This window comes from Siphateles boraxobius, unplaced genomic scaffold, assembly GCF_051911475.1.
Source record: "Siphateles boraxobius isolate OS27281-9 unplaced genomic scaffold, OSU_SipBor_1 24, whole genome shotgun sequence".
NCBI lineage: Eukaryota > Metazoa > Chordata > Actinopteri > Cypriniformes > Leuciscidae > Siphateles > Siphateles boraxobius.
The window spans coordinates 14,419,728-14,434,407 of NW_027508855.1; the positions used below are offsets into that span (position 1 = coordinate 14,419,728).

General features: G+C 41.2%; 1 protein-coding gene and 1 long non-coding RNA gene across 4 annotated transcripts in view; one reads left to right on the plus strand and one right to left on the minus strand.

Moving 5' to 3' along the window:
* tet3 (tet methylcytosine dioxygenase 3) overlaps nucleotides 1-14,680 on the plus strand; it is a 44,755-nt gene that overhangs the window by 12,511 nt on the left and 17,564 nt on the right. Inside the window, exons 1-2 of one of the 3 annotated variants that reach the window (XM_077241590.1) lie at nucleotides 1,011-2,619; nucleotides 3,037-3,093. Coding sequence is in view for 1 of the 3 variants with exons in the window: in XM_077241592.1 (XP_077097707.1) it covers nucleotides 3,037-3,093 (57 nt within the window). In the remaining 2 variants the exon portion in view is untranslated. Of the gene's footprint in view, nucleotides 1-1,010; nucleotides 2,620-3,036; nucleotides 3,094-12,341; nucleotides 13,509-14,680 lie in introns of those variants that run through there. The other 2 variants (XM_077241592.1, XM_077241591.1) reach the window with 2 other exon arrangements.
* On the minus strand, nucleotides 150-12,341 carry LOC143749127 (uncharacterized). Its single transcript, XR_013206882.1, has 4 exons — nucleotides 12,264-12,341; nucleotides 12,012-12,111; nucleotides 11,467-11,590; nucleotides 150-1,160 (listed from the first exon to the last, which is right to left on the minus strand). It is a non-coding gene; the product is annotated as an uncharacterized LOC143749127 (long non-coding RNA).

The following is a 14,680-nucleotide window of genomic DNA, read 5'->3' on the forward strand; positions in this document are numbered from 1 at the left end:
TTGTGAGATGTGACATGAATGGTCTCAGAGAAATTTACTAAAATATAATGTCCACTACAGTGGACAAAAGTCTATTCCTGGTTCCCAGGAGGGTATTACATAACGGTATTGCAGTAAAAGAGAATTAAATTACTGTAATAAATGAAAGTAAAACAAATAATACCATGATGCACAAGTACTTATATAAATAAATAAATATCTATAAGTATTTATTTATTATATGCATCATATTTTTACGTTATTTTTTTCTATATATTTTTTGTAGTTTGGGGTGAAATATGACCTAGACAAGTTCTTGGCAGATTTTGAGTCTTGATTTGATAACGTAACAGTTTAAATTGTCAATTTATGTGCAGTACTAGGGCCGAAGAGTGTGTGTGTGTGTGTGTGTGTGTGTGTGTGTGTGTGTGTGTGTATTGGAGCAGGGTCTTAGAAACTCAATGTGGATTAGTTGAAGTTGGGGTGCCATTGTTTGACAAAAGTGGGAGGAGGGAGCTAATTAGGATTGTTAATCCTTCTGTTATTACAACGATGTCTCAACCCTCATTTAAACTCACGCAGGCTCACACACCTTTGCAATTCATTGACAATGAAGCCCTAATGATGTTTCTGCAGTCTGACCACGAGAACTTTACGTAAGCGTAAAAGTGGTTATTTGCCTAAAGGGGATTTGCCTTGATACAGCCTGAATCACCTGGCCTGTTATGAGAGTGCTAGGAAAGAGATTAATGACCACTTAGGCACTTTGACTCTCATGACGAACCAGGTGATTCAGCCAGTATCAAAGCAAACAGATGAGATAACATCAGGAAGACGGCAGTCATTCTGAATGCATTTGCAACACAACACTCTCTGTCAGTAGAACATGCTTTTGACGTTTCCATTGGGCAAAACCTACAAAATTACATTCATATTGTTTCTTATGATGCTTGAAGTGTAAAGAAAAAGTTAAACAGAAATTTGGTGCCACAGCGCAACCTTCCCTAGTCTTGTGGTTACTGCAAGCCTTCACGCAGATGCACACATACACGAACACGGTGTTACTGGAACTCCCACGCTCCGTAATCCACTCTCATCACAACTGCTGCGTCACCAATCGTCCGCTGTTTCTCCGAAAGCCTGAGCGCATGCTTCCCTCCACTCTCGTCCTCCACATGTCTCTGCTTAAGGAAAATACAGGCAAATCCTGAGGATTATGAAGTCAAATTAAAGCAAATTAAATTTTTATCTCTTTAATTTTCACATTTCTGATTTTGTTATTCGCAGTTGCTGTTTTCTGGTTAATGAATGGAAGCACGTATGCTACTAACCTTTAGTCGTCAGTTTTGTTGGACACTCGAAATAACCTAACTCGCGCATTTCCATCTAGCAGGCTATTGTTGGTCTGGCCAGCAGAGGTTGTAGTCTACTGTGTATGGTTTATAGACTTTGAAAGACTGAAATTGGAGCATTACACATATGCTTTGCACAGTCTGTCGTTCCTGAGCGTTTAAAACAGCTGCAATTTGACTAGCATTTGCGATGCAATGTAAGATCAGACGACTGTAAAATGGTGTTACGTTCTCATATGGTATTTACAATGGGCTAATTTTTTGGTTGGCGGAATGGAAGAAAACTAGAATTTGTCTGTTTCCTTTGTGTTTTTTCAAACAACTGTTGGCAGCTGATCGTGTGTCACTGGCTGGATCAAGGGGATCAGATATGTGTGTTTTTTCTGTCAGTGACATTATTCGCCTGCGTTATGGTACCAAAGACACGGCATGCACATGCACGTGTGCAGTCCAGTCCAGTTGTTGCAGGCAGCCAGGACACAGATGGTCTCCAGTGATACCACATTCCAGAGCCATTGTTTAAGGAAGGCAAGCCGGGTTAGATAATTGACAGCCACAGCGCAAGAGAGAGAAACCCTTCCCCCCAGTCTGAAACGCACAGACGCACATGCACACGCATTGTTCACAGCACGCGCCCTCTTCTCTTCTCTTCTTTATCCAGCACATCCCGCCCTTGCGCTCTCTCTCTGTCTCTCTATGTCTCTCGCTCATTCTCTCTCTCCTCTTGTCTGTTTCACCCTAGCAGCAGTGCTCATGCTCGCCTCCGATTGGCCGACGGCCGCTCTTTGTGAGCTATCGGTGGCGTGACGCCGCCTTGCGTGCATTTGTTGAGTGTGTGTAGGTCGAAAAGGAGGCGGGGGGAGTATTCACATCACGTATTCTGTTAGCTTTTTCGTTTGGAGAGGGGGGAAGGGGGGTAGAGGAAAAAGAAAGAGGGAGGAGGCTATAGTGCAGCAGTGATAGCGATCACACTGCCTTTTAAAAAAAAATGCTCTTCTGTGTATATATGGTCGAGCCATGAATTGGAGGAAGTGAGAGAGAGAGGCAGGGAGGGCGAGAACGAAAGAGCGTACGAGAGCTAATGTAAAACAGGATTAAGAACACAAGATGGCTTCCTGAATGGACAGAGACCAGAAGAGAGGGGGAGAAGAAAAGAAAGATAAAGATAGACAGACAGAAAGAGAGCGAGAGAGAGGTGGGGGGACGCAGAGAGAATGCTTTGGGTCTTCTGATGGGGGATACCTCTCGCCATCGAAGAGCAACACGCAAAGGCAGCGAGGCTGAGTAGGTAAATATTTATTAGCACAGGGAAAAAATGACGGACAGTAATGGCAGATGGGGGGGGGGGCTTCTGAACAGCACTGGTTTATAGAAAAGCTGGGGTCAGAAACAACTAGCTCACAGTTAAATGTCTTTTTATATCATACAGGGTTGTTTTAAATCATAACTGGCAGGGTTGTATAAATATAAAGGACAGAATTTGATCATTTATTTAACATATTCTGTTTTATACATGTAAATGAGCCCTGTCACAAGTAAATCCTTTTTGACTCTTTCTGATAAAAATGGTTTGTTTTTTCTCAATAATTATCATGGGTTATAAAGGTTTGGATAATTATGATGTGTTATTTTCATTGTCATTGATGGTTAATGATTGATCTCAATCTATTTTTTTCTCTTTCTTTTTACATGATTGTCCTGGAAGGTGGAATATTTTGAAGACGTAAAAACCCAGTCCATAATCCCAAACCTGGCTAAAGAGGTGAGCTAAATAACCTTTGGCCAGCTGTCTCTCTTTATGTATCTTGTTACAGCACATGTCAACTATATTTGATAGTCCTCTAGTTCCCTGAGGTTTTCTTCAGCGCATAGGTATGAATGAGAAACGGTACAATGTTTTGAGCTGCAGTTGATGATTTGTGCTTTTTGCGTGACTCAACAGGCGTAAGGCGTGCCCAGATGCAGTGTGACTGCTTGGGGTTGAAGTGACAGCTGCAATCAGGCATCCACCTGTGTGCTGCAGGTGTGACTCAGTGTTTGTGGCCTCCGTTTCAGATCCTAGTACTATGCCAGGTCCATTTCGCAGCGGTGTACTGTAGTGTGTATTCTCCTGCCAGAATGGGGTGAGCGGACAATCTCGTGGACTAGGCCCCGGTTTAAAGAGACCCGGGCTCTTCGCTTATTGGAAGAGACGTAGGCGTGAGCTTCGCCTGGCAAAGAGAAGAGGAGGAGGAGGTGGCCTCTCTCTCTCTCTCTCTCTCTCTCTCTCTCCCTCTCTCTCTCACTTTCTCTTTCTCGCTCAGTCTGTCAGTCTGTCTGTCTTCCTTTTTCTCTGTGCTCTGTGTCAAGCCTGGGAACAGAGAAAAGAGTGGCAGGCTGGACTGCCAAAGTTTCCAGTCATCTGAGGTAAAGAGAGTAGAAGTTAGTGGGTCACATAAGTGCACGCATGCGCGGTGACGTTGCTGGTATTTGTGTGTCCATGTGAGTGAGCACGTGGCGGAGTGTTTATGGACTTGAGTAACATGTCGCGTCAGAGGTAGAGATACTCAACGAGCCTTGAGAGCTTTAGTGGCGAATTACTCGCAACAAATATGCTGAATTACACGTAGGAGTAATCGTGATTGGTGCAACTGCTGCAAAATCAAGCAGACAGTCTCGACAGCAGCGGCGCTCTGACTACACCATGACAGGTTTAGCTATAGCTTCGGCCAGGATTCACAGTTCTTGAATCCAGAACTTATAATCCATGCCAGTTCATTTCCAACTGGCTATTTTTGTGCATTGCCGCTAAATCCTGTAAACCTTCACACAATCACAAAGAATTACATAACCTAAAACAGACACGTTAGGTTGAAGTACAACTAAATCTTGCTTGCCTTAAAGTAGTCTCAAATTTTGCCGCTTACCAGTTGGCCAACATGCCCTTCATCTGTCGTGCATTGTTGTCGCTCGGCCACAAATTGCCAGTTTGCCTTGAGAAGATGGCTTGCATCCGATGCTTATTTACTCTCAAAATAATTTGAATTTGGATGACTCTGGATTAGCATTGTCAAGCTTTGTTAGGAATTTTGCTATGATGCGAGACTTAGCATGCGGTGACGTTCAGTTGTATTGTTACATAATTATTCAAATATACACAGAAATTCGAGGTTGCTTGAAGAGGTGTCATTTCTCTGTTTCTTTCCTTTGGCTTGGCTTCCGATTGACGTAATGTAGTTGTGGGGATAACCAAAACATGAAAGTGCTCTCAAATGACTATAAATGCTGACGCCATTCTAATGTAAGTGTTTGATCTGTGGGGTAAATGTACACCATCACCCCAGTTTATATTAGTTCAATAGGCTCCGAAAGTTGCATGGGAGGCAGAACCACATAAAAGAGCTCATGGAAAATCTGTAGTAATGGTTCATTTCGAGGTGTGTGGAATCCCCTGGCGTGACGGGAAAGGGTTAACAGTGACCTAGATTTTGCGGCAACACTGAGTGGCAGATGACATCACAGCTGTAATTATAGTTCAGACCCGCCCATTAGGCTGCTCACGTGATGTGGTATTTGTGTGTATCTATATGTGTATCTGTGCTTGTGAGGGGAAATGGTTTGTGAGTGTTTAAATGTAATGCGAAAGGGAGGAAGCCGCTTGTTTTCGTTTCATCGCACTCCTGAAATTACGGGCACATTGTAATTCACTCTGTTATAGACTGGTTGTGTTCTACAGATGCCACTATGAGTTAACGGTGACGGAAGTTTACTTTTGAGAAAACAGGATGTTAAAAATTATGGCTGTAAACCATTTTAATTAGCTGATTGCTTGTTGTCTCTCACCACATAACCATTTCCTGGAAGAAAAAAAACATGCACAAGCTAGAGTTTAAGCTTGGTTTACGTAACCTCATTAGGTCTGTTTTTTTCCCTGTCTATTCACCCAACCAAACATTTCAGAGTCCAGGGAGTGACCTAAAAAGGATTTTCTAGCTAAATATACCACCATCTTAGTAGCACGCACTAGGACTTACTAGGTACTAGGCATGATTCATTTCACTAAATTGATTCTTAAAAAACATTTGTTCATATTTACTTTTATTTGTTTTGTTGTATATCTATAGCTGTGCAAAGCTGTGCAAAACTTTTTTGTCGCATTAAACAATTTACAAAAACAGTTAAATTCTTACCTTTTTCATTGTTTTGATGTTTTTGATTAATAACTGGGTCATTCCTGCTATGCAATATTTTTTGAATTCTGTAACTTAAAAATATATTTTATATGTATGTGTGCTTGCTTTAAATCATATAACACAATTTAGATTTTGTCAACAATAATCAATAGTAAGCACCGCATGTTTCTTATAGTTCAAACATGAAACTCTCAAAATAATTTTAACATGTTAACGAATATGGCAATGTTAATGTATTAACCTTGGTGACCAAATACATCAAGATCTCCACCTAGATCTGCCACACTTCTGCTGTTGAGTATTTCTGCTGCTGTAGAGCAAGTATGTATTTACTACTGCTAACAGATTCACAGACAGGCACGCTGCTCTGAGCTTATGCTGTAATATATGTTGCTGCTGCATAAATACACATACATAAATCCCATAGCAGATCTAGGCAGGTGGAGCTGGAGAAGGTGGAGGGTTTCAGAGGAACTCTGATATTTAAATGTGACCTATGCTGGCAAAATGAGTCGGAACGTGCACGGGCTATTTACGAGCTACAGGCAAAGCAAGTGAAATGTGTAATTTTTTGTTGAATTTGAGGTTTTCACAATAAATTAGTTCATTAAGCCCTCATCTATTTATACTAATGCTCCAAATAGCAATTAAACATCTAAAATTATCTTTATTTGTACATTTTCTGAGAGGTGTATCTTCCTAAATCTTTCCTTTTTTTAATTAATAGATGAAAACCCCCCACCAATTTTTCTGCTCGCTTCTTGACGACTGGTGATTCAGACAGGTGTAGCTCAATAAATTTTTCTGTCCGATTCCAACAAATCATATTAGTTTTTTAACGAATATATACATTTTTTTTTAATGAGAATGAAGATAACAAGAACATTTTTGAAAATTTTCTCATTTTAATTAATTTTGCCAGCATGGGTCACAAACGACATTTAAACATTGAGCAAGCAATCTCATTGGCTGCAGGATCAATAGAGGCACAGCTTGTGCTATGCAGTCATGTGATTGCTTACAGATTCCGTCTAAACTCAGCTTGCACCATATAAACCTTCATGACTGAACTACTGTAGATAATTGTCTCTACAAATTAATCTGGTATACAAACACGTTCTTAACTTCCAAAAATTGACACCTCAGCAGACCATGCATCCTGTTTTGCATTTTTAAATGTCAATTAGGTGTGTGTGTGTGTGTGTGTGTGTGTGTGTGTGTGTGTGTGTGTGTGTGTGTGTGTGTGTGTGTGTGTGTGTGTGTGTGTGTGTGCGTGCATAAGACAGAACGAACAAAGCAGGCTAAACATACTCAAATGATCCTTAAGAGCGTCAGCTTCAACTATCCAGGCTTGATCAATATCAGGAGGCTGGAAACTGATACAGCTAAAATAAATGCTTGCAAATCCTTGTCTGTTTCTGTAAATAAAACTGCTCTGTGCTGAACCATCATGCATGCCCTGAAAAATTGTAGATGCATTTAAGATAATACAATAACCAACAATAACTTGTATAGTTAAAGGTTAAAATGGTGAATTTTGATGTTAAAATAATCTCTCAGCTTAATATGCAGAGACCTTACTCGGTTTGTTTGTGCACCACAACCAATGGCTTGAATTTTGGTAGAGGCTATCTGTTTTTATGGCCAGTGACAGATATAGTAGATGGAGAATAGATGGACTCTAGTGGTAGAGAAAGTACATATTTCTCTAGCATGTTGTTTGTTATTCTAGGAAGGAGGACATGGTGTTAGACCATTGCTTAGTGTCCTAATAATTTTTTAACTAAAATACTATCTTTATCCAGGACATTTGTACCTAGTTGTTCTCAAACTTATGTTGGGTAAAGTCAACCACACATGCATTAATATTTTTGCCCTTCACATTGGCTTGTGGCTGTAACTCTCCTGTGGAATGGATGACTGCACTACTGCAGTTAATGAAAAATGAATGGACAGGATGTACTGTGGCACATCAGCTGAGAACTAGCTCAGTATTGGGGTGTTATCTCTCTTTTCATCTTACCCCTGACGATTTGTAATTTCTACATACATACATACATACACATACACAAAGACACACAATACAGACAATACCGTTGGGGTCGGTAAGATAATTTTATTGTTTTTTAAATATAATTTTAAAATGTAATTTAGACATGTGATGGCAAAGCTGAATTTTAAGCAGCCATTACTCCAGTCTTAGTAATATGATCTTTCAGTTATCCCTTTAATACTCAATACTTTCAATACTATCAACGTTTAAAACAGTTGTTTATAAAATACAATATATATATATATATATATATATGATTGATTGATTGATTGATTGACTGATTGATGATTGATTGATTGTACATGCATGAAAGGCAGATTGGCTGATAGCTGGAAGGAATTTGTGCTCAACTGTATGTGAAAGAGAGGTTGTGACAAAACAGCCCATGCATTGCTGCAGTGTACTTTGTACCATTTTCAAAGAGACCCTGGCCCTTTAAGAGCAGCTACGCCTGACTTGAACATATGGGGAGCTAATCTTAGCCTTACTCCTGAGAGAAACAAGGCTGGCAACAAGCCACTGCAGAACTGGAGAGATAGTATTCTCTCTCTCTCTTATTGGTGCTTTTGCCATAGAAGTTGAACAGAATAAGGTTTTTGGGTCAATAGTGGCAGATTTTTGCCCAACATAGATTGAATTTTGAGGCTTTTTAAAAAAAAAAGGAATTTTATTATTTGATGTATTATTTCTCAGCCATATGAGAATATATAGCCAACCTAGTCTGGGTTATGGATCTAGTTTCTTTCTATTTTGAAAGAGATCTGCATTATGTCATCTATCTATCTATCTCCCTCAACATGATTGTCTTTCAATTCTCTCTATCCTTCTTCTCTTTCAAGTCTTCGTCTCTTTACCAGTCTGCTATTTTCTGCTTTCCCCTCTCTTGTATCCCCCTCATCGAATTTCATTAGTTTTTTTTCCTTCTACTCCAAAACTTCTTGCACAAAGACCACTCTTTAGGCTGTGTTATTCCTCCGTCTCATACCTCCTCCTTTCCCACCATCTTACTGAGTGATGAGGGTCGCTCCTCCCTTCCCTTCCCTTCCCTTCCCCCTCTTTCCCTGTCTTTTCTGCTTTGCTCCCCCCCCCCCTCTCTTTCTCTTGGTCTGTCTCTCTCTTTCCCTTTGTGAGTATTTGTGGGGTAAAATGAGGAGGGTGCTCTCAGCTGAGTTGTGCGTGCTGACTTGCATGAGCCATGTGTCAGGCAGGACGAATTATGACATGCATACACAGACATTTACATTCAATATCCTACACCTCACAGACCTACCAGCCTTGCCCCAAAAAATGAGGCATCACGTCAGGCGATACCAAAAATAAGGTGCACACAAAAAGAAAGAGGACGAGGAAGGGAGGTAGTTAAATGTTGGGGGCTGAGAACAATAGGTAGAACTAAAGAAATGGGAATTACAAAGAAGATGGGAAAAAATGGAAAGGTATATGTCAAGAGAATGCCTTGATAGTCTCAATGACTGTCTGTACCATTCATGATCTGCCCCAGACCTAATGCACTCAGTGACCCTAAGGTTATTTGCATCGGCATGTACGCGTGCAAGTGTTCTGCATTCGTTTTAGTGTGCGCGTGTGCCCTCACACGCAGTCGTATACATTTCTTAGAAAGCATGTTTGAAACTCTTCCATGGTTTAGCCTCTCGGTGGGCCCCTAGTTTAGCGCAGACATGTTTTATCTGTTCATGTGAAAGTGTTTCGGCTCTGGACTGGAGGGAGAGGTTTAGTAAACAAATATAGATAATGAAAGGGAGGAAGGGTTTGTGAGAGAGAGATGGAAAGGGAGTGTGGATGAACTTGTTGTGATAGACAAAAAGACTGCTGTGTTTTAAAGTAAAGTTGGCTTTGTTACCTTTTTTTAAATTCTTGTCTACACTCTTTCTGAAATGTTGGAATTTTCTTTGGGGATACTAGGCTTTTGAAAAACTGTGCTTAAGCAGACCAAACAAGATCAAACCGTTATCTTTCTTTATTCTAATCCAATTCATTTAAACAGTTTGTTTCCTGTAGATATATACGGAATACTTAAAATGCAGTATTTAGAATCTATACATTCCATCCTAAAACGCTGTACACTGTAATAATATATTCAACCTCACATGCTTCATGACTTATTTCACAGAAATGTTTGAATCCTTGTGTGTTTATGTGTTTGCTTGTTTCCTATGGGTGTGTGTGTTTCTTTCTGTTTTTCTGTAGGTGGTTTTGTGTGGGTGGGGGTTTGATTATTTTTTTTCTCCCTTTTTGGTGAATGTGGGTGATTTTTGAGCAACGGATGAGTCACTCTATACTGATGAACCAAAAGACAAAAAGACAGTAAATCATCAAATGCCGCAACAACTAAGGTGTCAGTCATCGTTTTTCAGAGAACTTGGAAATTTGAGAATGAGCATTCTTAAACTCAGTTCCTAATCAAACATGAGTATTCTTTAGATGTTGCTGGTAAAGAAGTGGTAATCATTGTTTAATTATTTGTGCTGTTTTCCTAAGACGTGGTGGTTGAAACCCAGACCTGCTAAAATTAACTTTTACATTGAATGTTAATGTATAACTGTTACTGGTCAGTATTCTCAAAATCAGCCTGGCCGATCTATCAGTATAATTCATCACTAATGTTCATAGTTTTTACAGGATAACTGCTGCATCTGCCTAGTAGCGAATTTCAGTTCCTGTAGCCTGTAGACCTTGCGCATCTTTTATTCTAATGGTGGTTTTAAGATTCAGGTGAGACTTGTCTGATGAGTAGTAACTTGCTACAAAGAGCATTTAGTGGTGACCTTTTGGATCTTATTGAAATGCCAAATCGTTCCGTGTATTACCATGGTCTTTCTGAGAGCTGTTTAGTTTCACATCCCCCGTGTCTCTTGTGTTTGGATCAATGATCAGCTGTCTTGTGACACTGTGGATGTTTGTGGCTTGCTTGGTTTAGATTTGTCATATTTTAATAGAGACAAGGCATCTCAGGCATTTACTGTAATGCAGACGCAAAGGTCCCCTGTGTATACTTGTGAAGAATCAAGATTTTCCTGTTTGGTTTAGTAAAGCTGATTATATAGGACAGGTATGTATAATTTTTGTCTTTCATTATTAGCAACCAGCTTGTCACGTCTCGAATCGAGGTGAGAACAAAGTTTGTGACAGTTCACCCAAAAATGATAATTCTGTCATTATTTACTCAAGTTGTTCCAAACCTGTATGCATTTTCAAATTTCAGTTTTAGGTTTTTTGTTCATACAGTGAAAGTCAGTGGGGTCCAATTCTGTTTTACTGAAGGTCATTCATAGAGGTTTGTTACGACATGAGGGTGAGTAAATGATGATAGAATTTTCATTTTTGGGCGAACTATCCCTTTAAATGTGTCTATGTATGTTTGTCTGCATGTGTACATGCTAAAATTGTGTCTTTTTAGGGCGTGTTAAAGGTTCATTGTTCGTTTGCATTGTTCGTTAACAAACAAATATTGGCACAAATCATTCACCCGATAAATAAAGTCCAAAGACACCTTGTGGCTTAACAAAATAACGCTTGTAGGAATGTTGCCATGTAATCAGTGTTATGTCAGTTCCACATTGCTGAATATTTTGTTAGTGCTCCGGTTTCGCTCCTCTCAGCATTGATGCGCCGTAACTTGCAATAGGAAGGGTGAGGTAACTACAGGGCACAAGAACTGCTGTCTCGCTGAAAGGAGTGAGGATTACGCTTAGACGGGCCAATCTGTATGTGTGTAAGGGGAGGCACATCTACATTTTGTGTTATGACACATCTGCCCAGCCCTCTATCGTCGACTGGGAGCATTGAATGATTGTGGTGACGCAACTGCAACGTCATAACGGTTCCCACTCTCCGTTTTCCCTCTCTCTCATTCACGCACTTCTCCTCCGCTGGTGACAGTGCACTTTACCTCTCTGCTCGGGCTTTGGGTCTGTGAATGTTTGTCCATGGAGTTGCCTTGCCTTCACTGTGTTGATGGTGGCGATCCAACTGGCAGGACTCAACAGCAAGTGAGCGAGCGGGAGAGAAAGACACTGATCAGAAGGAAAGACGACAAAACGAGAGAGTCGTGGACATAACAAGAGGTTATGCGGGTTAATACAAATTGCGTGTTATGCAGTTTGCGATCGCACCCTCATAATAAAAAAGCGATTCTACCGAGGGGCTTTCTGGCGACTGTCAAAGATGATTGCCATGTTTTTCTCTGAACAGAACGAGTACAGAAATAAGCTCATGGAGAAAAGGGAGAGGTAAAGATAGAAAAGATGCCAGCAAAAGAGCGAGCGTGAGAGACTGAGCTGAGAAGCTTCGGAGTTCGAAGAGATGGGTTGGCATGAAACAAAGTGTTTAGGCAGGAAAGAAAGCGCAAGAGTGGCTCAGAAAAGGGAAAGCAGAACACGATCAAGACTACGAGGCTGATAGCAAATTTGTCTTTTACACTGAACACTCACTTACCATTGTGGTCTTTATCTTCTGCTGTTCCCTAGCCTTGAGTCCTGCACACGAACATTGCCCCTTCTGTATCACTGTAATAGCACCTCGTCACCCTGCCTCGCTTCCGAGCAGAATAAACGCCATCAACAAGTCAAAATAGTGAAATAGCAGCAAAATTGTGCATAAACGCTTGTGTGTTATGTCGTTTGTTGTATTTTCCCTCAAAACTTTGAGCTTCCTATTTCTCTGCGTTTCCCGTTAACCTTCCTGTACCTTGTGGTTGCTTCTGACAGTCGCTGTGCTTTCCCCCTCATCCTGTGTTCCTCGGCTTCAAGACTTGTTTGCTGCTGCTTGACTCTTATATCTGTGGTCTATATAAGCGCACACATGTATATGCCTCGTATATGATGTAGATGAGTGCCATTCCTTTCACGGTTTGAGAGTCTCACATGATTTGGTTTAAGCAACAGCACTTGTATATGTTTTGTCTGTAAGCATCTTCTGCCAGCTATAATCTGTTAGAAATCAACGTCTTATGATGTTTTGCAATATAAAGCTCATGTCAATAAAGAGTTCAAATAGACTGTGAACTATTGAGGACGGCACTATAATGACAGGACTAAATATAATTTGGAGCCAGTCATTTCCCTTTCTTTGTTTTTTTTTTATTCTTAAACACTAAATGGCAGCTGCTGTGTGATGACTGAGTAGACGTCTGCATTTAACCGTTGCAGCCTCCATCTTATGGAGACCAAAACACCTCTACAATAATAATATAGCTGCTCATTTTTGTTTTGCATGCATCTCTGCTTTCACATAAGTCATAGATCTGTGTTCATATAGTCCTTTATTTAGCACAGTAGCCAGCCAGTCTGCCACTAGTGCTTTCTCTCGCTCTCTATGCTTTGCAGCAGCTGTATTTCCTGCACTATCCACCATTCCATCGTACGTGCCCAGTGTGGCTCAGATAATGGCCTCTCTCACTCTGCACACACAGAAAAGAGGAGGGGGAGGAGAAAAACGAAGGGAGGGAGAAAACGAGGGAGGGGGGAGGGAGTGAACGAGCAAATGAAAGAGAGAGAGAGGTGGGGGCTGTAAGGCAAAGCAGACTGTGAATGCAAAAAGCAGAAAGAAGGAGAATATAGAAAAAGGGAAGGGAGGAGCAGAGAGACATAATGAGGGAGGGAGAAAGAGAGAAACGACAGTGGCGATAGGAAGAGAAACAGCGAGTGTGTGTGTGCGTGGGGGAGGTGTGTATGACAGAGTGTGTGCGTGCGTGCGTGCGTGTGTGTGCGTCCGTGTGCCGCACTGCCTGGCGGACTGAGAAGAGAGGGAGAGAAAGAAATAAAAAAAGGAAAGAAAGACTGAAAGAGAAAGTACCCGTTGTGGATTTTCACCAGCTGGCGGCTGCTTTTTTATTTATTTGGCACTGTCTCGAAAGCTGTATTCCATGCACTTTCTTGTCCAAATTTCCCACCTTTGTCTCTCCAGCAACGTTATTGGGACAGCTAGACCCCTGTGAGTAGACGCCAATCTGTTAATTTCTCACTCTCTGTATGCTTGAGCTTTGTATTTTGATTGTGAAAGACACCGGAGTACGGGGGGAACGGGAAGGGGAGGGGGGGTGTTGTGTGTCTTACCATGTTCAGCTGTCTACTACTAGGCTTTAAACCCCATCCGCACTCTCTCTGTTTGTTTGTTTGTTTGTTTTTTGCTGTCAACCTCTGAGACAGCTGTTAATTGTGTGTAATTTCTGAGACATAGTAGATGCAACATAGAGTTTAAAGGGCACCTCATACTTCTGAGTAAAACCGGTTTTACAGTCTCTTCTGGTTGGGCGTGTTAATGTTTTGGTAGTAGTAGTAGTAGGTCTGTGCCTGTAAGAAGAGGGAGAGAGTTTTGGCAGCGATCAAAGCCCTGGCACGCCTCAGATAGTTGCCTAAGCACGTGCTTTCTGCTGTCAGACAGGTGTGATTTGCAGGTGTACGTCACTGTGCGTCACTGATCCAAAGAATCTGATACACATCCTGCATGGTGCATGTAATAAATTTACATTTACATTACATTTACATTTATCTGACGCTTTTATCCAAAGCAACTTACAATTGCTATATATGTCAGAGGTCGCACGTCTCTGGAGCAACTAGGGGTTAAGTGTCTTGCTCAGGGACACATTGGTGTCTCACAGTGGATTCGAACCCGGGTCTCTCACACCAAAGGCATGTGTCTTATCCACTGCACCATCACCACCCCTAAATCAACTCTGTTTAGAATACAAACAATTTTGTGCTTTTTTTTTTTTGCGTGTAAGTGTGTTCTAGTGAACTCTGCGGTGGCACTAAGACTATACTGTGAAAGTTTCCTGCGTGATGTTATGCATGAGGGTGTTTATTGCATCACTGAAAAGAGGAAAAATAGCCTGTTGTAACAATTGTGTGGTTCAGCTTTTTTGAAGAGCTGAAGTGTGACCATTGTTGGTAAATGGGGTACTAGTCTGACTCAGACACATGCTTTTGAAACACACACACACACACACACACACACACACACACACACACACACACACACACACACACACACACACACACACACACACACACACACACACACACACACACACACACACACACACACACACACACACACACAATCAGTCTGATCAGTGGCTGGCACACTGCCCATGGGTGTCC